The sequence below is a fragment of the Macaca fascicularis genome, chromosome 7 (assembly GCF_037993035.2).
Source record: "Macaca fascicularis isolate 582-1 chromosome 7, T2T-MFA8v1.1".
Taxonomy (NCBI): Eukaryota; Metazoa; Chordata; class Mammalia; order Primates; family Cercopithecidae; genus Macaca; species Macaca fascicularis.
In genome coordinates, this window is record NC_088381.1 from 16,668,968 (window position 1) to 16,693,972 (window position 25,005).

The following is a 25,005-nucleotide window of genomic DNA, read 5'->3' on the forward strand; positions in this document are numbered from 1 at the left end:
TTCTTTGATTTAGCATAATGCATTTGAGTTGTAAAAGTTCTTTATAGATTGTAAATATAAGCCTTTGTCAGATATGTGATTTGAAAATATTTTCTCTTGGCTTAAGCCTGGTCTGTTCATTTTCTTAGCTGTCTTTTTTAGAACAGAAGTTTTTAATTTTAAAGAAGTCTAATTTACAAGATTTTCTTGTATGAATTGTGCTTTTGATGTGTCTAAGAATTTTTTATCTAGCCAAAGGTTGTCGTAGAGATTTTCATTTTCAAGTTTTATAATTTCACTTTTTACATTTAGATCGCTGATCCATTTTGAGTTAATTTTTGTAGAAGATAGAGGTTTTTTTTTTTTTTTTTAGCATTTTAATGTTCATTTGCTCCAATGCCATTTGTTGAGAAGACTAATCTTTCTCCATTGAATTGCCTTTATACCTTGATTTAAAAAAAATTAGTTGGCCGGGCGCGGTGGCTCACGCCTGTAATCCCAGCACTTTGGGAGGCCGAGGCGGGCGGATCACAAGGTCAGGAGATCGAGACCACGGTGAAACCCCGTCTCTACTAAAAATACAAAAAATTAGCCGGGCGCGGTTGTGGGCGCCTGTAGTCCCAGCTACTCGGGAGGCTGAGGCAGGAGAATGGCATGAACCCGGGAGGCGGAGCTTGCAGTAAGCCGAGATCGCGCCACTGCACTCCAGCCTGGGCGACAGAGCGAGACTCCGTCTCAAAAAAAAAAAAAAAAAAATTAGTTGATCATATTTATGTAGGTTTATTTCTATTATTCTGTTTTTTCTACCAATGTCTGTGTCTATCCATTAGTGTTTACCATGCTATCTATACCCTTATAGTAAGTCTAGAAAGCAGATAAAATGAGTCCTCTAACTTTGTTCTTACATTTAACTCTGGTAGTTCATTTGACTTTCTATATAAGTTTTAGAATCAGCTTTCTGGGATTTTGATTAGGATTATACAGGAATATGGTATAATTCTCCATTTATTTAGGCTTTTTTTTTTTTTTAAGTAAACTTCGGTAGATTTTTGTCTTTCAAGGAATTGATCCATTCATCCAAGTTAATGAGTTTGTGGGCATAGACTTGTTCATAATATTCCCTTACTATGCTTTTAATGTCTGCAGGTTATGTAGTGATTCTCCCTCTTTCTCCTGATATTGGTAATTTGTGTCTTCTCAGTGTAGCTAAGATATCAATTTTATTGATTGTTTTAGAAAACCAGCTTTTGGGTTCATTGATTTTTTTTTTTTTTTCTCTTAATGATTTTCTGTTCTTAATTTTATTTCTGCACTTTATTTCTTTCCGTTTACTTTGGGTATAACTTGCTCTTCTTTTTGTAGTTTAAGGTGAAAGCCTAGATCACTGATTCTAGACCTTTCTCTTTTTCTAATATAAACATTTAATGCTCTAAATTCCCTTCTAAGCACTGCTTTAGTTGTATCCCACAAGTTGTGATATACTGTATTTTCATTTCAATTTAGTTCAAAATATTTTCTAACTTGTCTTGTGTCTTCCTTTTGACCCATAAGTTACTTAGAATGTATTACTTAAGTTAGTAAGTGTTTTTGGATTTTTCAGATATCTGTTATTGATATCTAGTTTAATTCCATAGTGGTCAGAGAACATAATGTATATGGTTTCAAGTCTTAAATTTGTTAAGATTTGTTTTATCACCCAGATTATGGTTTATCTTGTTGAATGTTTCATGTACACTTGAAAAATATGTGTATTCTGTTTTTTAGAGTATAATATTCTGTAAATATAATTTAGGGCAAGTTGACTGGTAGTCTGTTCTGGTCTTCTGTATCATTGATGACTTTCTGTCTACTTGTTATATCAATTACTAAGAAGGGTTTTGAAGCCTTTTTGTGATTTTGTCTATTTCTTTTAGTCCCATCAATTTTGCTTAATATATTTTGAAGTTCTGTTGTTAGATGCATAAACATTTAGAATTGACCCCTGTATCATTATATAATGTCTCCCTTTATCCCTGATAATACTCCTTGTTCAGAAGTCTACCTGGTCTGATATTAGTACAGCTACCCCAGCTTCCTTTTTGTTTGTGTGATACATCTTTTCCCTTTCTTTACTTTAAAAAACAAAACAAAAAAGAAACAAAAAAAAAACAAAACACTTTTAGAGTTGTGTAATCATCATTACAATCTAATTTTAGAACATTTTTCACACCCTAAAATGAACCCCATGCCCAGTAGCAGTCACTCCCCATTCCTACTTACCTCGCTCCTAGGCAACCACTGCTCTGCTCTTCGTGTCTATGGATTTGCTTATTCTGGACTTTTCAGTTAAACGGAATCCTACAATACATGGTCTTTTGTGATTGGCTTCTTTCACTTAGCATACTATTTCCTTTTTTTTTTTTTTTTCCAGGGAGGGGAGGGTGGAACGGGGATTTTCAGCATACTATTTTCAAGGTTCATCATAAATGAACATAGTTGCGACATGTATCAGTACTTTATTCCTGTTTATTGCCGAATGATATTCTATCATATGAATATTATTTATCCATTTTATTTATCCATTCATCAGTTAGTGAACCTTTAGGTTGTTTGCAATTTTTGACTATTACAAAATAGTACTGTGTGAACATTTGTGTAACAGGTTTTTGTGTCATTTTCTTTTTACCTTTTTGTTAAGCCAGTCGAATTTAGCAGTGGAGGGTTATATACCAACTTTAGTGACACTTATGTTAATTAACTTCTTTAACTTATAACCTGTCTATGTCTTTATATTTTTTAAGTGGGTTTCTTATACACAGCAAATAGTTGGATCGTGTTTTTTCCATGAACTCTAACAATATCTTTTTTGTTATGTTGAGACCATTCAATAGAATTTTTAATGTTGTTGGGTTTAGGTCTACTATTTTATTATTTGTTCCATGTCTTTTGTTCCTCTTTGTCCTCTTTCCTACCTTCTTTTGGATTATCTGAATATTTTTTAGTATTTCATTTTAAATTGTATTATCGGCTTTTTGTCTATTACAACTTTTTATGTGGTTGCTATAAGGTATATAATATACCTAAACTTTCACATTCTACTTAGAGTTAATATTTTACCATTTAAAGTAAAATACAGAAGCTTTATAACCATAAAGGTTCCTTTATATTCCCTACTCTTTTGGTATACTTGCCATATGTATTGCATCTATATGCATTAAAAACCCCACCAGACAATATTTTGTTTTGCTTTCAAAAGCCATATATATATCTTAAATAACTTAGGAAAATAGTCTTTTGTGTTTACCCTTTTTTCTTGTTGTTGTTCTTTCTTCATTCCTGAAGCTCCAAGTTCCCTTCTAGTATCATTTCCCTTTAGTCTGAAGAACAACTTTTTTTTTTTTTTTTTTTTTTGAGACAGAGTCTCGCTCTGTCTCCCAGGCTGGAGTGCAGTGGCCGGATCTCAGCTCACTGCAAGCTCTGCCTCCCGGGTCCACGCCATTCTCCTGCCTCAGTCTCCCGAGTAGCTGGGACTACAGGCACCCGCCACCTCGCCCGGCTAGTTTTTTTTTTGTATTTTTTAGTAGAGACAGGGTTTCACCGTGTTAGCCAGGATGGTCTCGATCTCCTGACCTCGTGATCCACCCGTCTCGGCCTCCCAAAGTGCTGGGATTACAGGCTTGAGCCACCGCGCCCAGCCTGAAGAACTTCTTATAGCCATTTTCTTTCAGAGCAGGACTGTTGTCAGTTCTCCTAGTTTTTCTTCATCTGAGAATGTCTTCATTTCATGTTCTTTCCTGAAAGATATTTTTACTGGATATAGTATTCTGGGTCCACTTTTCTTTTCTTTTCTTTTCTTTTTGAGATGGAGTCTCGCTCTGTCGCCCAGGCTGGAGTGCAATGGATGGCACGATTTCGGTTCTCTGCAACCTCCACCTCCCAAGCTCAAGTGATTCTCTTGCCTCAGCCTCCCGAGTAGCTAAGTAGCTGGGACTATAGGCATGCATCACCACACCCGGCTGATTTTTGTATTTTTAGAAGATATGGGATTTCATCACATTGGCTGGGCTGGTCTCAAACTCCTGACCTCAAATGATCTGCCCACCTTGGCCTCCCAAAGTGCTGGGATTACAGGCATGAGCCACCATGCCCAGCCAACATTTATTTTCTTTCACCACTTTAATGATGTTATTCCACTGTCTTCTGGCCTCTGTGATTTCTTTCCTTTTTTTTTTTTTTGAGACGGAGTCTTGCTCTGTCACCCAGGCTGGAGTGCAGTGGCGCAATCTTGGCGCTCTGCAAGCTCTGCCTCCCGGGTTCGCGCCATTCTCCTGCCTCAGCCTCCCGAGTAGCTGGGATTACAGACACCTGCTACCACAACTGGCTACTTTTTGTATTTTTAGTAGAGACAGGGTTTCACTGAGGTAGGATGGTTCGATCTCCTGACCTCATGATCCGCATGCCTCGGCCTCCCAAAGTGCTGGGATTACAGGCATGGGCCACTGCGCCCGGCCCTCCATGGTTTCTAATAAGAAATCTGTAGTCATTTAGTAGTTCCTGACCTATACATAATGTGTTGATTTTTCTCTGGCCTTGTCCAAGATTTTTTCTTGTTTAGCTTGGGCTTTCAGAAGTTTGATTGTGATGTGTCTAGATGTGATTTTTTTTTTTTTTTTTTTTTTTTGAGGCAGAGTCGAGTTCTGTCACCCAGGCTGGAGTGCAGTGGCACAATCTCAGCTCACAGCAACCTCCACCTCCTGGGTTCAAGCGATTCTCCTGCCTCAGCCTCTTGAGTAGCTAGGATTACAGGCATCCGCCACCACACCCAGCTAATTTTCTATTTTTAGTAGAAATAGGGTTTCTCCATGTTGGTCAGCATGGTCTGGAACTCCTTATCTCAGGTAATCCACCCGCCTTGGCCTTGGAAAGTGCTGGGATTACAAGCATGAGCCACCACACCCTGCCTAGATGTGATTTTCTTTACATTTCATCTGTTTGGGGTTCACTGGGCCTTTTGAATTTGCAAATGTATGCCTTTCACAAAATTTGACAAGTTTTCAGCCATTATTTTTTAAATGCTTTTTTATACCTACATCTCTTTCTTCTTTCTCTCTCTGGGACTTCAGTTGCACAAATTTTAGATCATTTCTCCCCACTCTGCTACCAAGAATCTGCCAAATTAAACTTTTTGGTATCATTCCATAGGTCCCTGAAGCTCTGTTAAGCCATTTTTCTTTTTGTTTTTTAGATTGGCCCATTTTTATTGCTCTGTCTTCAGGTTCACTTATTCTTTTCTCTTCCATCTCCATCCTGCTATTGAAACCATTCAACATAAATTTTTTATTTCAGATACTGTATTTTTCAATTCTAAAATTTCTATTTCATTCTTTTTTGTAATTTCTGTTTCTCTGTTGAGAATTTCTGTCCTTCCATTCATTTCAAATGTTTTTACCTTTATCTTATGGAACATAGTTATATTAGGTACTTTAAAATCTCCAAGCTGGGCACGGTGGCTCACGCCTGTAATCCCAACACTTTGGGAGGCCAAGGCGGGCAAATCACTTGAGGTCGGGAGTTTGAGAGACCAGCCTGGCCAATATGGTGAAACCCCATCTCTACTAAAAATACAAAAACTACCTGGGCGTGGTTGTGGGTACCTGTAATCTCAGCCACTCGGGAGGCTGAGGCAAGAGAATCGCTTAAACCCAGGAAGCAGAGGTTGTAGTGAGTCGAGATTGCGCCACTGTATTCCAGCTTGGGTGACAGAATGAGACTCTGTCTCAAAAAAATAAAATAAAATCTCCATCTGAAAACGATACCATCTGGGTCATTTTATGTTTGCATTCGCTTATTGTTTTTTCCTTTGAAAGTTGGTCACATTTTCCTAGTTCTTTGTGTGTCAAGTAATTCTTGTACCCTGGACATTTATCCTGACCCTATGTTATAAGACTCTGATCCTGTTGGCTGATATTCTCTGGAGAATATCTATGTTTTTGTCTTAGTAGACAACCACACTTCAGATATTACAAGTTCTTTGTCATCTTGTGTGGCTATTCGTTCCATTGTCAGTTCAGTTTTCAAGTCATTTGCTATATTGCTTTGGGTCTGTCCCATGCACGTCCTGCTTAAGGGTTAATCTGGGGCTTGGGCAGTGGTTTAATCATAGTTCAGTTCTCAAAGCCTTTTCTGTGCTGCTTTGAATCTACCCTGTGCATGCACAGCTCAAGAGGGAACCTAAGATGTGTGCCAATTCACATACAGAATTAGGAGATCCTCTTGTTCAGCTCATTCCTTTGCAGTTCTCCTCCCATATTCTTTGGCCTTCAGAGTCCTCTTTTCCCAGTCCTTATGCCAGTAAGGATTGGGGTTTCTTTAGGAGTTTCAGATTCACATACCACCATTGCAACAGTTCAAAACCACAAGAGAAAATAGAAGAATAAAAAACAGGAAACAATCCTGCGTGGGTTGTTTCTTCAAGTTTTGACCCCTCTCCACAGTCCATTTGCTTTTGTTGACTTTTCAGAGCCCTCAGTTAGTTGCTTTTTTTGTATATTGTCTACAGTTTTTGATCCTATCAGTGAGAGAGAGAGAGAAAAAAGGTATAGTGGGCATACTCCATCTTGGCCAGCACCTGCAATTTATTCTGGGTTTTTTGGGGGTTTTTTACCCTTATGATAATACTTTTCAAGGCTGGTTGAATGAAGCAGTGGTAGGAATGGAGAATCTTTTCTGATAATACTTAAAACTGTGGCGGCAGCATAGGAAGTTTACTTTTCAAACTTCTGCCAGCTTTGCTAAAGTAAAATGTCATGTCACATGCAACTTCATTTCATATAGGTCAGGAGAAACTGTATATGTGCGTGTGTGCGCATGCATGTGTATAGAAAAAGACACTCAGTGATAAAATAGATGTGGCATAATATTAACAATTGGTGGGTCCAGTTTTCTAATAAAAAGTTGGTGGGGAAACTCTAATCTTAATAAATTCTGTGATCTTAGTCTTAATAACCCTAACCTGATCCTCAGATCAACTTAATGGTGATTTTCAGAATAATTTAAATTGGTCAAACTTGGGCATTTAAAGGGAAAGTTAAATCATTCTAGCCAAAACTTTTCATGATCTTAAGGTGACTCTCTTTACTTCCGAGAGAATAAACATGTTCTTTGGGATATTTCTGCATTCTTCCCCCAGCCTATTCTTCTAATTTGTTTAGTTTAACAAATTGGAAATTTAGAGTCTGGTAAAGTCGTGGTCACCTCACTAAAAGTTAGTTGTCCATTCTGCTGCTTTAGACAATTCCAAGCTCGAGTGTCTCGACAAACTCTGTTGGCACTTGAGAAAGAAGAAGAGGAGGAAGTTTTTGAGTCTTCTGTACCACAACGAAGCACACTAGCTGAACTAAAGAGCAAAGGGAAAAAGACAGCAAGAGCTCCAATCATCCGTGTAGGAGGTGCTCTCAAGGGTAAGTTTGTTAAATGTTATTTCGGAAAACTGTTAGTTTTTAGTGGTAAAATCACATAAGTGGTAAACTCATGTAAGCAGATAATACATAAGTATACCTGTGGGCACTGTTCTAGTTTGCTGAATACTGAGTAGCACAAAGAAGGAAGTCAAAGGAGAGCTAATATTACAGTGTACAGTAAAATCAAAATGCATCAGTAACTTTGTGTCTTAATTAAGAAAGACCTAATATTTAGGAAGCATCAAGATTTTCTGAGTTTGAATTGTAAGTTGAAAGAAGATATGTAGTAACATAGCAGGTGTTGTTAAAGTGAAACTTATGTATACCAAAGCCTCAGAGAATGATACTAATATGGTTAAGAACCCTGCCTTCAGAGCCCTTTGGGACCAGACATTAGACTCTCTGTATACCCAAAGATCAGCAATAATTTTGTTTTAATTAACATTGACTTTTTTTTTTTAAGAGATAGGTTCTCGCTCTGTTGCCTGAAACGTGGTGGTGCAATCATAGCTCACCACAGCTTCAAACTCCTAGGCTCAAGCAGTCCTCTTGCCTCAGCCTCCCAAGTAGCTAGGATTATAGGTGTGAGCCACTGCATCTGGACAACACTGACTATTTTTTAGAGCAGTTTTAGGTTCATAGCAAAATCGACCAGAAGGTACAGAGAATAATAAGCTTTTATTTATTATATTTATAGCAGTTAGACATGTAAACCAGACTTTTTTAAAATCTCTTATTTCTTTCCTGGTATCAATTTATCAATAATCAGAATGTTGCTTGGTGATTCTAGAATTAGGATATAGAAAATGTATGGTCCCAAAGGCTATTTCATCCAGATTGTGATGAAGCTTGGTTAATAACCAGCCCCACAACAGAGAAAACCCCTAATAAATGGGTTAATTTTGTATTCTCTAGTTCCAGTATATCTCTGGATATACTCCATTGAGAGAAAGTTTAAAACTGAAGAATAAAACTTAGGTTAGTTTCTGATAAAACTAGATAATGTTATAATGATGACTGAAGGAAGATGTAGAATGTCTTTTTTGGAAATCTGTGAATAAAAGATGGGGGGTGACTGGAGGAGGGAAAAGGCAGAATATAAGTAACAAAGAATGGATAAAACGATTCTATATTTGATTTATTAAGTTTTTTATTTAAAAAAATATTTTTTTCTATTGTAGTGGAAATATTCTCCTTGAGTTGGGGAAGAATAGGTATACTTTATCTGGCATCTAAGTTAATAATGAAACATTTTACATGAAGTTTTAATATTTTTGCTCCTAGCTCCAAGCCAGAACAGAGGACTCCAAAATCCATTTCCTCAACAGATGCAAAGTAATAGTAGAATTACTGTTTTTGATGAAAATGCTGATGAGGCTTCTATAGCAGAGTTGTCTAAGCCTACAGTCCAGCCATGGATAGCACCCCCGGTGCCCAGGGCCAAAGAGAATGAGCTGCAAGCAGGCCCTTGGAACACAGGCAGGTCCTTGGAATACAGGGTAAGGACTCTTAGATCCAGTGCTTTGCTGACACAACAAAGACTTCACATTTAGAGTAGAGAAGTATTTTTACCACCTCTTTTAAGTCCTCTTGAATATTTAGGTATGGTCTATATATGCTGTCTCAGAACATAAAACTATGGTAATTTTAGTTTTCTTCTTCATCTCCAGCCTCGTGGCAATACAGCGTCACTGATGGCTGTACCCGCTGTGCTTCCCAGTTTTACACCATATGTGGAAGAGACTGCACAACAGCCAGTTATGTGAGTGTGATTTTTGGATATTTTGAAGTGAGAATTATTAAGAGTGGGCAGAGGCACCTATTCTACTTCCCAGAGGCATTTTCTTCTTTGTGAAGATGAAAGTAACCAGGCCAGGTGTAGTAGCTCACACCTGTAATCCCAGCACAGGTGGAGGCGGGAGGATCCCTAGAGCCTAGGTGTTCAAGACCAGCCTGGGCAGCCTAGTGAGACCCTGTCTCTATTTATTAGAAAATAGTAACCAAAGTTTTGTATATACTTCATGTTTGTATTCCTTTGAGTATGTTAGGGTTAAAAGACCATTTGTTAATATTTTATTAAGGAATAAACTTATTAATTAGGTTTATATTTTCATTACTGAACATTGCTTTAGGAAAATTAATGGCGGCTATTCTGGAAGATGGATTGAACACAGATAAATAAGCTATTGGAATGGTTCAGGCAAGGATGTTAAGGAGTGGTATTTGGGCAGGGTAGGTAATGAAAGCAGAAGGGAGCATGGATGGGAGAGGCTTCAGCAGTTAAGTTCGAAGATTTGTCTGATGGGATAATGGGGATGTAGGGAAAAGATAATGTGATTTAAGTGAGACGTTCTCATTTTGTCATTGATAGTAATGAGAAATGATGATAGTTTTCCCTTTTATCCTGCTTTTTCCTTCTGGACATATTTTTCTCCTTTCTTCCTAATCCTTAGCGTTTCTGTTTTTAAGAAAAAGTATAGTAGCTGGTGGTTAAATAAACAAGTCAGCAAGCCAGCCTGAGATTTAGTCTAATGCTTAACATTGCCTAGTTCTTTTTTTTTTTTTTTTTTTTTTTTTGAGACGGAGTCTCACTCTGTCGCCCAGGCTGGAGTGCAGTGACGTGATCTTGGCTCACTGCAAGCTCCACCTCCCGGGTTCATGCCATTCTCCTGCCTCAGCTTCCCAAGTAGCTGGGACTACAGGCGTCCGCCACCACGCCTGGCTAATTTTTTGTATTTTTAGTAGAGACGGGGTTTTACCGTGTTAACCAGGATGGTCTCGATCTCTTGACCTCATGATCCGCCCGCCTTGGCCTCCCAAAGTGCTGGGATTACAGGTGTGAGCCACCCCCGGCCCTGGTTCTAATACTAGGTTGAATTCTGTCCCATTCCAAGAGTTACCTCATAACTAATTTATAACTCCCACTACATGCTAGGAATGCAAAAATAATAATTAAGATTTTGAGCAAAAATTCTGTTCTGCCTAAGTGCTCAGGACAAGGGGAAGGCTATTTTTTTTTGTTGTTTTTAAACAGTCTTGCTCTGTTGCCCAGCAGGCTGGAGTGCAGTGGCACCATCTTGGCTCACTGCAACCTTGACCTCCTGGTTCAACAGACATGGCAGCCCATGTTTGCCATCCGAGCACTTTGGGAGGCCAAGGCAGGAGAATCACTCGAGGCCAGGAGTTCGAAACCAGCCTGAGCAACACAGCAAAAACCTGACCCTACAAAACAATTTTTTTTTTTTTTTTTGAGACAGAGTCTCGCTCTGTTGCCCAGGCTGGAGTGCAGTGGCACAATCTCAGCTCACTGCAAGCTCCACCTTTCAGGTTCACACCATTCTCCTAACTCAGCCTCTGGAGTAGCTGGGACCACAGGGCCCGCCACCATGCCTGGCTAATTTTGTCTATTTTTTAGTAGAGACGGGGTTTCACCATGCTAGCCAGGATGGTCTCGATCTCCTGACCTCATGATCCACCCGCCTCAGCCTCCCAAAGTGCTGGGATTACAGGCTTGAGCCACTGCACCCGGCCAACAGTTTTTTTTTAATTATCTGGGTATGGCAGTGGGTGCTGGTAGTCCTAACTACTCGAGTGACTGAAGGAGGATCACTTGAGCCCAAGAGTTTGAAGCTACAGTGAGCTATGATCATGCCACAGCACTCCAGCATGGGCAACAGGGCAAGAACCTATCTCTAAAAAATAAATCAATTGTAATAATAAAGAAAAACCAGCCTGGCATGGTGGCTCATGCCTGTAATTTCAGCACTTTGGGAGGCCGAGGTGCAAGGATTGCTTGAGCCCAGGAGTTCAAGACCAGCCTGGGCAACACAGGGAGACCCCATCTCCACAAAAAATTTAAAAATTAGCCAAGTGTGGTGGCTTGCACCTATGGTCCCAGCTACTTGGGAGGCTAGGCGTCACTTGAGCCCAGGAGTTTTAGGCTACAGTGAGCTGTGACTGCACCACTGCACTCCAGCTTGGGTACAGAGTGAGACCTTGTCTCAAAAATAAATAAATAACAAAAATAAAAAAGAAAATCCTATGAGCCTTTATAGAAATTGATAACATACATTTATCGATGTCTGGTTTTTCTAATGTTTCAAGTCATTTTGTAGAAATACGACTTATGTTAAAATTAATATGGTATAGGAAATATTAAACTTACTATTTTTGAGACAGAGTCTCACTCTGTTGCCCAGGCTGGAGTGCAGTGGTGCAATCTTGGGTCACTGCAACCTCTGCTTCCTGGGTTCAAGCGATTCTCCTGTCTCAGCCTCCCAAGTAGCTGGCATTACAGATGCCTGCCACCACGCCCAGCTAATTTTTGTATTTTTAGTAGAGCCGGGGTTTCACCATGTTGGCCAGTCTGGTCTTGAACTCCTGACCTCGTGATTCACCCACCTTAGCCTCTCAAAGTGCTGGGATTACAGGCGTTAGCCACCACACCCAGCCTTTTAGAGCTTTTTTTTTTTTTTTTTAAACTTCATTGAAGTATAATCCCGTGGCTTTTAGTATGTTCACAGAGTTGTGCAGCCCTTACCACAATCAATTTTAGAGCATTTTCATCACTCCAGAAAGAACCTTGTACCCAATCCTGTAAGACTGAATTCCCCACCATTATCCTAATCCCCACCTTAGCAATCAACTGTTTTTTTGTTTGTTTTTGTTTTTGTTTTTGTTTTTTGAGACGGAGTCTCGCTCTGTCGCCCAGGCTGGAGTGCAGTGGTGTGATCTCTGCTCACCACAAGCTCTGCCTCCTGGGTTCATGCCATTCTCCTGCCTCAGCCTCCCGAGTAGCTGGGACTACAGGCGCCCACCACCACGCCCTGCTAATTTTTTGTGTTTTTAGTAGAGATGGGGTTTCATCGTATTAGCCAGGATGGTCTCGATTTCCTGACCTCATGATCCACCCACCTTGGCCTCCCAAAGTGCTGGGATTACAGGCGTGAGCCTGCGCGCCTGGCCAACTGTTTTTGTCTCTAGATAATTTACCAATTCTAGACATCTCATGTAAATAATATAATATGTGGTTTTTGTTTTTGTTTTTGTTTTTAGACAGAGTCTTGCTCTGTCACCCAGGCTGGAGTGCACTGGCGCAATCTCTGCTCACTGCAACCTTTTCCTCCCGGGTTCAAGCAATTCTCCTGTCTCAGCCTCCTGAGTAGCTGGGACTACAGGCATGTGCCACCACTCCTGGCTAACTTTTGTATTTTCAGTAAAGACAGGCTTTAACCACACTGGCCAGGCTGGTCTCAAACTCCTGACCTCAAGTGATCTGCCCACCTCGGCTTCCCACACTGCTGGGATTATAGGCGTGAGCCACTGCGTCCGGGCAGTGTATGGTCTTTTCTAACTGGTTTCCTTCACTTAGGGTAATGTTTTCAAGGTTCATCCACGCTGTGACATGTATCAGTACTTCATTCTTTTTTATTGCCAAGTAATATTCCATTGTGTGGATCCACAACATTTTATTTAACCATTCATCAGTAGATAGAAATTTTAATTGTTTTCATTTTTTGGCTATTATGGATAATGTTGCTGTGAATACTGTATATACATTTTTGTGTGGACACGTGTTTTCATTTTTCTTGGCTGTATACCTAGGAGAGGAATTGTTGGATCATGTGATAACTCCATGTTCAATATTTTGAGGAACTGTCAAATTGTTTTCCAAAGAAGCTGCACCATTTTACACTCCCACATTCCCCTAATGTACGAGTACTCCAATTCCTTCCCTACACTTGTTATTATGCCTTTTTTGGTTATTGTCATTCTAGCGGATGTAAAGTGGTATTTCGCTGGTTTCGATTTGCATTTTCCCAATGACTAATGATGTTGAGCCTATTTTCATAGGTTTATTGGCCTTTTGTATATCTTCTTTGTAGAAATGTCTGTTTAAATCCTTTGCCTATTTTTCCTTTGGATTACAGTAGTCCCTCCTTATCTGTAGGGGATATGTTCCAAGACTCCAGTGGATGCCCGAAACTTCATAGTACCAAACCGTTTATATACTATGTTATCTTATACATGTACTGTGGCCATAACTTTTGCAGTTTGAGGTATAACAGCAAAACTAAGTTTTTTTTTCCTTCTTCACAATTTCACCGATAGAAGATTCATTCTTACTGTAAATCTTATCAACTTCAGCGTATGATTTTTTGTCTTTGGGAGACTGGGGCAGGAGGATTGCTTGAGACCGGGAGTTCAAGACCAGCCTGAGCAACATAGTGAGACCTCATTTCTACTAAAAATAAAAATAAACTGGCTGGGCACAGTGGCACTTGCCTTTGGTTTCCCTTACTATGGAGGATGAAGTGGGAGGATTTTTTGTACCCAGGAGTCCATGGCTGCAGTGAGCCAGGGTCACGCCACTGTACTCCAGCCTAGGCAACAGATCCAGATCCTGTCTCTAAAAATGAAATAAAATAATAAAATAAAAGTTAAGAACTTTCACCTTTGGCGTATCCAAATCACCAGCAGCACTACTCTCATGCTTTGGGACCATTATTAAGTATAATAAGGGTTACTTGAGCACAAGAACTGCAATGCTGGGACAGCTGATCTGATAAGAGTCAGCTACTAAGTGACTAATATGTGGATGCTAAACAAAAGGATGATTCACATCCTAGGTGGAACAAAATGGGAGTATATGGGATTTCATCAGGATAGTCAGAACGCCTTGTAATTTTTATTTTTATTTTTTGAGACCGAGTCTCACTCTGTTGCCCAGGCTGGAGTGCAGTGGTGCCATCGTGGCTCACTGCAACCTCAGCCTCCTGGGTTCAACCAATTCTTGTGCCTCAGCCTCCCAAGTAGCTGAGATTACAGGCTTGTGTCATCACATCCAGCTAATTTCTGTGTTTATAGTAGAGACGGAGTTTTGCCATATTGCCCAGGCTGGTCTCCAACTCTTGGGCTCAGTGATCCACCCGACCGACTCAGCATCCCAAAGTGCTGAGATTACAGGCATGGGCCACTGCGCCTGGCCAGAATGACTTGTAATTTAAAACTGATGAATTATTTCTGGAATTTTTCACTTAATATTTTTGGACCATCATTGACCGTAGATAACTGAAACTGCTGAAAGTGAAACCATGAGTAAGGAGAAACTACTCTATTTAGTTTTTTGTTGTTGAGTTTAAGAGTCCTTTAGGTATTCTAGATACAAGTTCTGATCAGATATATGATTTGCAAATATTTTCTCCCATTCTGGGTTGTCATTTTATTTTCTCAGTGATCTCTTTTGAAGACCAAAAGTTATTTAAAATTTTGATGAAGTGCAATTTATCTGTTTTTTAAAATTTTGTCCCTAAGCTTTCGGTGTCATATCTTAGAAGGCTCTGACTAATCCAAAGTCATGAAGATGTACTTCTATACATTTTCTTCTAGGAGCTTTATAGTTTTAGCTCTTACATTTAGGTCTGTGATCCATTCTTAGCTAATTTTTGTGTATGGTATAAGGAAGGAGTCCAAATTCATTTTTCTCCATGTAGATATCTAGTGGTCCCAGCACCACTTGTTGAAGACTACTCTTTTGCCATTAAATGGTCTTGGCACTCTTGTTGAAATATCAGTTGACCGAAATGTATGAATTTATTTCTAGACTCTTAATTCTATTCCATTTATCTATTCGTCTGTCCTTATGTCAATACCACACAATCTTTTTTTTTTTTTTTTTTTTTTTTTTTTTTTTTTTTTTTTTGAGACGGAGTCTTGGTCTGTAGCCCGGGCTGGAGTGCAGTGGCCGGATCTCAGCTCACTGCAAGCTCCGCCTCCCGGGTTTAGGCCATTCTCCTGCCTCAGCCTCCGGAGTAGCTGGGACTACAGGCGCCCGCCACCTCGCCCGGCTAGTTTTTTGTATTTTTAGTAGAGACGGGGTTTCACGGTGTTAGCCAGGATGGTCTCGATCTCCTGACCTCGTGATCCGCCCGTCTCGGCCTCCCAAAGTGCTGGGATTACAGGCTTGAGCCACCGCGCCCGGCCACACAATCTTTTTTTTTCCCCCTACACAATCTCGATTACTGCAGATTTGTAGTAACTTGAAATTGAGAAGGATGAATCCAACTTTGTTCCTCTTTTTGAAGATTGTTTTGACTGTTCTGATTCCCTTGTAATTCCTTATCAATTTTAAGATTAACCTGTCAATTTCTGCAGAAAAACCAGCTGGAATTTTGATAGGGATTCTGTTGAATCTGTAGGTTAAGTTAATGAATATTGACATCTTAAAAATATTAAGTCTTCTGGTTCATGAACATGGGGATGTCTTTCCAGTTATGTATATCTTTAAATTCTTTCAATGTTTTGTAGGTTTCAGAATACAAGTTTTGCACTTCTTTTTCTTTAATTAATAGACTTTATTTTTTAGGGCAGTGTTAGGTTTGCAGAAAAATGCAGTCGAAAGCACAGAGAGTTCCCATATACTCCCTCCCCATCCCTCAACCCTGTGCACAGTTTTTCCTATTACTAACATCATGCATGAGTGTGGTACATTTGTTATAATTGATGAACCAATATTGATACATTATTATTGGTTAAAGTTCTTTGTTTACATTAGGATTCACTCTAATGTGTTTTACAGTTCTGTGGGTTTTAACAAATGCATAATGTTATATATCCATCATTACGGTGTCATTCAGAATAGTTTCATTGTCCCAGAAATCCCTGTGCTCCATTTGTTCATCCCTTTCTCTCTCTCCCAAAATCCCTGGGAATTATTGATCTTTTGATTGTCTTTACAGTTCTGCCCTTTCCAGAAAGTCATGTAGTTGGAATCATAGTATATATAGCCTTTTCAATCTGGCTCCTTCCACTTAACAATAAGGTTCCTCTGCATCTTCTTCTGGCACAATACCTCATTTATAGTGCTGAATGATATTCCATTGTATAGATGTGCCACGATTTGTTTATCCATTCACCCACAGGAGGTCATTCTGGTGACTTACAAGTTTTAGCAATTATGAATAAGGTTGCTGTAGACATTCATGTGCAGGTTTGTTTGCTTGTTTGTTTGTTTTAAATAGTCTTGTTATTTCACCTACAGTAGCATGATCCTGGCTCACTGCAGTCCTGACTCCTGGACTCAAGTGATCCTCCCACCTCGTGCTCCCTAGTGGCTGGGACTACAGGTGCGTGCCACCATGGCTGGCTTATTTTTTTTTTTTTTTAAAGACAGAGTCTCACTGTGTTGCCCAGCCTGGTCTTGAACTCCTGGGATCAAGTGATCCTCCTGCCTCAGCCTCCCAAAGCACTGGGATTACAGGCATGAGCCACCACACCCAGCCAGGTTTTTGTGTAGACGTAAGTTTTCAACTCATTTGGCTGGATTGCATAATAAGACTAATTTTAGCTTTGTAGAAATGTACCAAGTTATTTTTCAAAGTAGCTATACTGTTTTGCATTCCTACCACCAATGAATGAGAGCTTCTATTGTTCCACATCCTTGGCAGCATTCAGTGTCATCAGTATTTTAGATTTTAACCATTCTAATGTGTGTGCAGCAGTATCTTATTGTTTTAATTTGCAATTCCTTAATGACATGGGAAGCATCTTTTCATATGCTTATTATCATCTACATATGTATCTATATATATACCACCTATATATATACTATTTTTAGAGACAGTGTCTCTAAAAATATATATAAATATATAAAATATATATAAATATATAATATATAATATATAAAAAATATATATATATATATATATTTTTTTTTTTTTCGCCCTTAGAGATAGTGTCTCACTCTGTTGCCCAGGCTGGGCTCAAGTAATCCTCCTGCCTTATCCACCCTGGTAGCTGGTACTACAGGTGCATGCCACCACGCCTGACTAAATTTTTTTTTTTTTTGAGACGGACCCAGGCTGGAGTGGCCAGATCTCAGCTCACTGCAAGCTCCACCTCCCGGGTTTACGCCATTCTCCCGCCTCAGCCTCCTGAGTAGCTGGGACTACAGGCGCCCGCCACCACGCTCGGCTAGTTTTTTGTATTTTTTTAGTAGAGACAGGGTTTCACCGTGTTAGCCAGGATGGTCTCGATCTCCTGACCTCGTGATCTGCCCATCTCGGCCTCCCAAAGTGCTGGGATTATAGGCTTGAGCCACAGCGCCCGGCCCTAATTTTTTTTTTTAAAGACAGGGTCTCAGCCATGTTGGCGTCAGAAGTTCGCAAACATGGCAAAAGCCCATCTCTACTAAAAATACAAAAATTAACCAGGCCTGGTGGCAGGCGCCTGTAATCCCAGCTACTCGGGAGGCTGAGGCAGGAGAATTGCTTGAACCTGGGAGGCGGAGGTTGCAGTGAGCTGCGATCGTGCCATTGCACTCCAGCCTGGGTGACAAGAGCAAGATTCTGTCTCAAAAGAAAAAAAAAAAAAGACAGGATCTTACTGTATTGCCCAGGCTGGTCTTGAACTCCTGGCCTCAAGTGATCCTCCTGCTTCAGCCTCGCGAAGTGCTGGAATTACAGGCCACTGTGCCCAACCTCCATCTATATGTCTTCTCTCACTTCCTTATTTTAAATTTATTGTGAAGTATTTTACTGTTTTTGAAGCTATAGTAAATAGAATTGTTTTCTTAATTTCATTTTCTTTTTTCCCTTTCTTTACATGCTGCCTTGAGATGAGATTAATTTTATTTTCAGATTGTTCACTGCAAATGGATAAAATACATTGATTTTTGTATACTGATCTTGTATGCTTTGACTTTGATGAACTCGTTTGTTATCTAAGATCATATCTTCTGCAAAAAGAGATCGTTTTGCTTCTTCCTTTCCCATCTGGACTCCTTTTATTTGTTTCTCTTGCCTAATAGCCTTGACTAGAACTTCTAGTACAATGTTGTGTAAAAGTGACAAGAATGGACATCCTTGTCTTGTTCCTGATCTTAGGGGGAAAGCATCTAGCCTTTCACCATGAGTATGATGTTAGTATGGGTTTTTCATAGATGTCCTCTAGCAGGCTGAGCAAGTTGGGGAAACTTTTTAAGCATATAAATGCTTGGACCCTACCATTACAGTTTTTGATTCACTGAGTCTGGGAAGGACCGGTATCTTTTGTTGTACAAAGGTATATAAGAAAAGGTGGCCAGGCGCGGTGGCTCAAGCCTGTAATCCCAGCACTTTGGGAGGCCGAGATGGGCGGATCACTAGGTCGGGAGATCGAGACCATCCTGGCTAACACAGTGAAACCCCGTCTCTACTAAAAAATACAAAAAACTAGCCGGGCGTGGTGGCGGGCGCCTGTAGTCCCAGCTACTCAGGAGGCTGAGGCAGGAGAATGGCGTGAACCCAGGAGGCGGAGCTTGCAGTGAGCTGAGATCCGGCGACTGCACTCCAGCCTGGGCGACAGAGCCAGACTCCGTCTCAAAAAAAGAAAAGAAAAGATATATAAGTTATTCTGATCCACAGGGTTGAAAATATCTGCTGTATCATGGTTGAAGTATCTTATACTTCATTCTTTTAAAATCTCTGCTACCACTCTGATTCTCCCCCCTCAACTGAGCACCTTGGACTTAATATTATTGGGTTCCTACTGCTATATTCTTAACTCTAATTCTTTTGGATACTAAACCATGAAAAATGGTTTGTATTGCATAGGTTAACTTATTTTTTTATATACTGGGTATCATTAGGATATGGTATTAAGATTTATTTTCACCTATAAATAATGTAAGCTACTTGATGATCCCACTTGTGGCTGATTTCCTTCCTTATCATAGCAGAGGTGGTACTCAGAACATAATTTTATTTTCCTTTTTTTAAAATTTCAATAGGTTTTGGAGAACAGGTGGTATTTGGTTACACAGATAAGTTACTTAGTGGTAATTTCTGAAATTTTGGTGCACCCGTCACCCGAGCAGTGTACACTGTACCCGTTGTGTAATCTTTTAACCCTTATTCTCCCGAATCCCCAAAGTCCACTGTATCGTTTTTATGCCTTTGCATCCTTGTAGCTTAGCTCCCACTTAATGAGTGAGAACATACGATGTTTGGTTTTCCATTCCTCAGTTACCTCACTTAGAATAATGGTCTCCAATTCCATCCAGGTTGCTTCAAATGCCATTATTTTGTTCCTTTTTATGGCTGAGTAGTATTTCATGGTAGATATATACCACATTTTCTTTATCTACGCATTGACTGATGGGCATTTGGGCTGGTTCCATATTTTTGCAGTTGTGAATTGTGCTGCTAAAACATACATGTGCAAGTATCTTTTTCATATAATGACTTCTTTTCTTCTGGGTAGATACCCAGGAATGGGATTGCTGGATCGAATGGTGGATCTACTTTTAGTTCCTTAAGGAATCTTCACACTGTTTTCCATAGTGGTTGTACAAATTTACATTCTCCCCAACAGTGTAAATGTGTTCCCGTTTCACCACATCCATGCCAGTATCTATTATTTTTTGATTTTTTTATTATGGCCATTCTCACAGGAGTAAGGGGGTATCACATTGTGGTTTTGATTTGCATTTCCCTGATAATTAGTGATGTTGAACTTTTTTCATATGCTTGTTTGCCATTTGTATATCTTTTGAAAATTGTCTATTCATGCCCTTAGCCCAATTTTTGATGGGATTGTTTGTTTTTTTCTTGCTGATTTGCTTGAGTTCCTTGTAGATTCTGAATATTAGTCGTTTGTCAGATGCATAGATTGCGAAGATTTTCTCCCACTCTGTGGGTTGTCTGTTTCCTTTTGCTGTGCAGAAGCTTTTTAGTTTAGTTTAGTCCCATCTAATTATCTTTGTTTTTCTTGCATTTGCTTTTGGGTTCTTGGTCATGAAGTCTTTACCTAAGCCAATGTCTAGAAGGGTTTTTCCAATGTTATCTTCTAGAATTTTTATGGTTTCAAATCTTAGATTTAATTAAGTCTTTGATCCACCTTGAGTTGACTTTTTGTATAACGTGAGAGAGGAGAATCCAGTTTCATTCTCCTACATGTGGCTTGCCAATTATCCCAGCACCATTTGTTGAATACAGTATCTTTCCCCACTTTATGTTTTTGTTTGCTTTGTCAAAGATCAGTTGACTGTGAGTATTTGGCTTGATTTCTGGGCTCTCTATTCTGTTCCATTGGTCTATATGCCTGTTTTTATACCAGTATTATGATGTTTTGGTGACTATGGCCTTACAGTATAGTTTGAAGTCAGGTAATATAATGCCTCCAGATTTGCAGAACATAATTATTGATGGCCCTTGTAAATTATTTTTTATTTTATCAATCTTATTTTTTTTATTTTTACCCATATGAATAATAGTAATTTTGCTTCTTTAGGACACCATGTAAAATTGAACCTAGTATAAACCACATCCTCAGCACCAGAAAGCCTGGAAAGGAAGAAGGAGATCCTCTACAAAGGGTTCAGAGCCATCAGCAAGCATCTGAGGAGAAGAAAGAGAAAATGATGTATTGTAAGGAGAAGATTTATGCAGGAGTGGGGGAATTCTCCTTTGAAGAAATCCGGGCTGAAGTTTTCCGGAAGAAATTAAAAGAGCAAAGGGAAGGTGTGTGTAATTCAAGTTTGTGAAAAGGACTTAACTTAGTTGTGTGAAGGTTGAGCTGATCTACTACGTCTGAAGAAAACTAACCTTATACTTTGCACCTTTATGTGATATTTCTATGGTTGTACTGTTTCTTTCTGTGTATCAGCCAAACTCCCATTGCTGCCTTCCACGAAAACTCCTTGAGGTGTGGGGGTACTGAGTATGTTTAGAAGTAAAGGAAGAAGTTCTGAACTGTGTGAACAATTTATGTTCCCCAATACAATAAGCAGGTGGCTGTGATCCCTGACATGCATATATGTGCATTCCATGCATCCCTATTAAGTACTTTCCTAATGCTATTGCTTGAAATATTCCACTTTACCTTTGATATTTTGTCTGAAATTTCTCCAGGAGCTTATTTAGATTAACCTAAGGTCACACTGCAATGATTTAGATTATGGATATTCATATTTTTTAAAGACATTATAAATTAAAAAGGTTTAAAAAGTGAGATATGGGAATTTTTGGGAAACAGGAAACAGTTCTGATTCTGGAGCCTTGAGTACTTGAAAGCAAGAGGTGGGGCAGAATGGGCTGGAAAGTAGGGAAGTAAGGCATATGAGGCTTAAGGCTTGAGAAGGTGAAGGAGAGTAAAGAAGGGTACAGAAAATGAGGTAGGGGAGGGTCCACTTCCATTTAGACATTTTTTATTAGGATCTATAAGGAGAAAGTAATGTTTCTTTTTTTTTTTTTTTTTTTTGAGACGGAGTCTCGCTCTGTCGCCGGGGCTGGAGCGCAGTGGCCGGATCTCAGCTCACTGCAAGCTCCGCCTCCCGGGTTTACGCCATTCTCCTGCCTCAGCCTCCTGTGTAGCTGGGACTACAGGCGCCCGCCACCTCGCCCGGCTAGTTTTTTGTATTTTTTTAGTAGAGACGGGGTTTCACCGTGTTCGCCAGGATGGTCTCCATCTCCTGACCTCGTGATCCGCCCGTCTCGGCCTCCCAAAGTGCTGGGATTACAGGCTTGAGCCACCGCGCCCGGCCGAAAGTAATGTTTCTTTTATACATGGATATCCAGAATAACCTACTAATATAGCTCAGCTCTCTTAAGAGGATGTAGTGTTTGTGGGGTTAGCTGGGAAACTTAACCATCACTTATACTTTGAGGAGCAATCTTTTCTGAGTTCCAGGTGACAACTTTGGTAAAGCAGACTGTTAGTAAGTTTGGAATTGTTTTCATTTGTTACACTAATTAGTGTCATCCAAGATTGTCAAAAGTGCTCTGGGTTCAAATTGAACCTGTGTGTCTAGGTAGGAGAGAGGGATAGTTGCAAAGCAAGGTGTTAGTTGAGTAAGGGTTTTAGAAAAGGAGAACCACTCCAGCAAAGAAATAGGCTAGAAGGGTGGCCAAATATGAACCAGAAAAGGAACTAGGTATCTAGATAAAAACTGTTTCCTAAGGGAAAAGCTTAGTCTGTACCAGGTATATAGAAGGAAAATGAAAGTCCATTTTAGGGCTGAGCATAGTGACTCACACCTGTAATCCCAGCACTTTGGGGGAAAAAAGACCAGCCTGGGCAACCTGGTGAATTTTCATTTCTGTGGGAAAAAGAAAAAGTACATTTTGTTTTCAACTAGCCAGAGAAGGACCTACTCTAGATTAGATGGGATTTAATTAGGAATAAGAAGGCACTGACCTCTGAGAATTTTTTAATATTCATTTCTATTGTGTTGTGTTGTGTTGTTTTGTTTTGTTTTAAATAGACGGGGTCTCCCTGTGTTGCCCAGGCTGGTCTCAAACTCCTGGGCTCAAGTTATCCTCCCACCTTGGCCTTTCAAAGTGCTGGGATTATAGGCATGAGCTAGCATGCAGACCTTAATACTCATTTCTCAGCTGGTCTCTGAATCTATTTCATGAGCTTGTATAAATTCCCATCTGTGTATAAGTTTGTACCCTTATATAAATCCTCATTTCAATAAATGTGGTTTCTAGTTATTGTCAAAAACTGGCTTCGAAGACTTGCTAACTACTTACTCTCAGGGAAGAATACAAGAAAAGAAGAAGCCACAATCAGGGCCTAAACAAAGGTTGTTTTTCTTTGCATTGCACTTCCAAATCATTTTTCCCTCTTCTTTCAAAAACTCTGGCTTCTTTCAGATTTCTATCCTCTAATTCTTTTCTATTTCCTGAGCCTCCTTAGTGTACTCACCTCAGACTTTTCAGTCACACCCCATCATTCATTAATTGACTAATAAGCACATGGTTCACTATCTATGCCTCTTTACCCTAACCTGCAAAACCCTGCATGGCCAAGCATGGTAGCATGTGCCTGTAGTCCCAGCTACTCAGGAGGGTGAGGCAGAAGGATTGAACCCAGAAGTTTGAGACCAGCCTGAGCAATATAGCAAGACCTCATATCCGAAAACAAACAAAACCCCATGTGACTTAGCCTTTGCCTATCTCTCCAAACCCATCTTTTTCTATTCACCCTCTTACTATGCTGCAACCACACTGAACTTCCTTTGGATTCTTAGACACAGTGGTCTTTTCCTGCATTAGGGCCTTTGTGCCACCTAGTTGGTTAGCCTAGAATCTTACCCCAGAACTTTGGCCCCTTATCATTTAAGTTACAGCTTAATAATGTCACTTTATCAGAATGATCTTCCCTGATCACTGGTCTTAAGTAGCCCTCCCTTGGTTCACCTCCATCTGTCTACCCATTCACACATTCTCACGTCATCTATTTTATTCTTTTTCTAAACTGATTTTCTTGTGTGTGTGTTTCCCCCAAATTTGATTGTTAGCATCACATAACCAAGGACTTTGTATTATGTACCACTGAAACCTAAGTACTCAGAGTTGTGCTTGGCACATAGTAGGTATTCAATATTTTTTTCCTTTTAGTAGAAACCTGTGTTGTTCAAAGGTATTCTGTTTTTTTATTGAATGGATAAATAAAAGAATAGAGGCCTAGACCACAAGTTGAGGACCTTGTTCCACTTAAATCATTTTCATCTGTATTAGTAACATATGTGTTGAGGAGATGAGCTCCAAAGGCAGTTTTGGACAGAATGAGTTACTATGAGGAATAATACCTCAAGCAACTTTACTGTTTCTAGCCGAGCTATTGACCAGTGCAGAGAAGAGAGCAGAAATGCAGAAACAGATTGAAGAGATGGAAAAGAAGCTAAAAGAAATCCAAACTACTCAGCAAGAAAGAACAGGTGATCAGGTAATTTTTCTTTTTTCAATACACAAAACTAAAATTTATTGAAACAAACTTAAACATTGTAAAAATATAGAAGGTTAAAATCCTCCCAACCCCCATTTAGAGTTTCTGGTAGCTTCCTAGCTGTTAGTAGCAGGAAAGTTCAGCGGGAAAGTAATTTAACAGGTGACTTCAAATAGAATTTGTGTCATGTGAAATAAGTGGTGCAGTTTATTGACTTCTTAGTTATACTCCAAATCATTATGTTGTTAATTCTGGCTTAAGCTATTTATTCTAGCTATGTTCCATTAAAATGGGATTGCCTAAAGAAATTTAGTATATGCCTGGCACTGCTCAGTTGAGTACAACAGTACCGGTTTAGAGTAGGAATATAAATTATTGGAAATGACTTTTGTGGTATACTCATCTTATCTTGTTAGTGGATGTCTAGGGAAAGAGTACAGTAAAGCTAATGTTAGAGCTTGAAAATAGTATTTTCTGGGTGCAAGCGACATTGATTTTGTTTATTTAATGCAAACAGCAAGAAGAGACGATGCCTACCAAGGAGACAACTAAACTGCGAATTGCTTCCGAGTCTCAGGAAATGCCAGGAATGACTCTATCCAGTTCTGCTTGTCAAGTAAACTCTTGTGCCAAGTAAGATTACATTGGTGGAAGGGACAGTGCCTATAGGAGGGCATTTAGACACAACCCTTGATTCTCTAGTGCCTTGAAGTCTCTTTTACAGTATTGAGACATGGTTTTTATAAGTCTCTGTCACAACATAAGCTTTGATTCTGATTAGGGAGGACAGAGCATTGACTATTTTCCACTGAAGAAACATGTTTCTTATAGAAACAAATACATTAAATGTTTTTAAAAAACAAAATCACCCATTTCT

General features: G+C 39.6%; 1 protein-coding gene across 8 annotated transcripts in view; it reads left to right on the top strand.

Annotated features, from left to right (window-relative positions):
- BUB1B (BUB1 mitotic checkpoint serine/threonine kinase B) overlaps positions 1-25,005 on the top strand; it is a 62,434-nt gene that overhangs the window by 15,410 nt on the left and 22,019 nt on the right. For all 8 annotated transcript variants that reach the window (XM_073995501.1, XM_005559155.5, XM_015452640.4 and 5 more), the window contains 6 exons: positions 7,249-7,418; positions 8,703-8,917; positions 9,089-9,180; positions 20,688-20,917; positions 24,016-24,128; positions 24,646-24,761. In XM_073995501.1, coding sequence (XP_073851602.1) covers positions 7,249-7,418; positions 8,703-8,917; positions 9,089-9,180; positions 20,688-20,917; positions 24,016-24,128; positions 24,646-24,761 — 936 coding nt within the window. The remainder of the gene's footprint in view (positions 1-7,248; positions 7,419-8,702; positions 8,918-9,088; positions 9,181-20,687; positions 20,918-24,015; positions 24,129-24,645; positions 24,762-25,005) is intronic.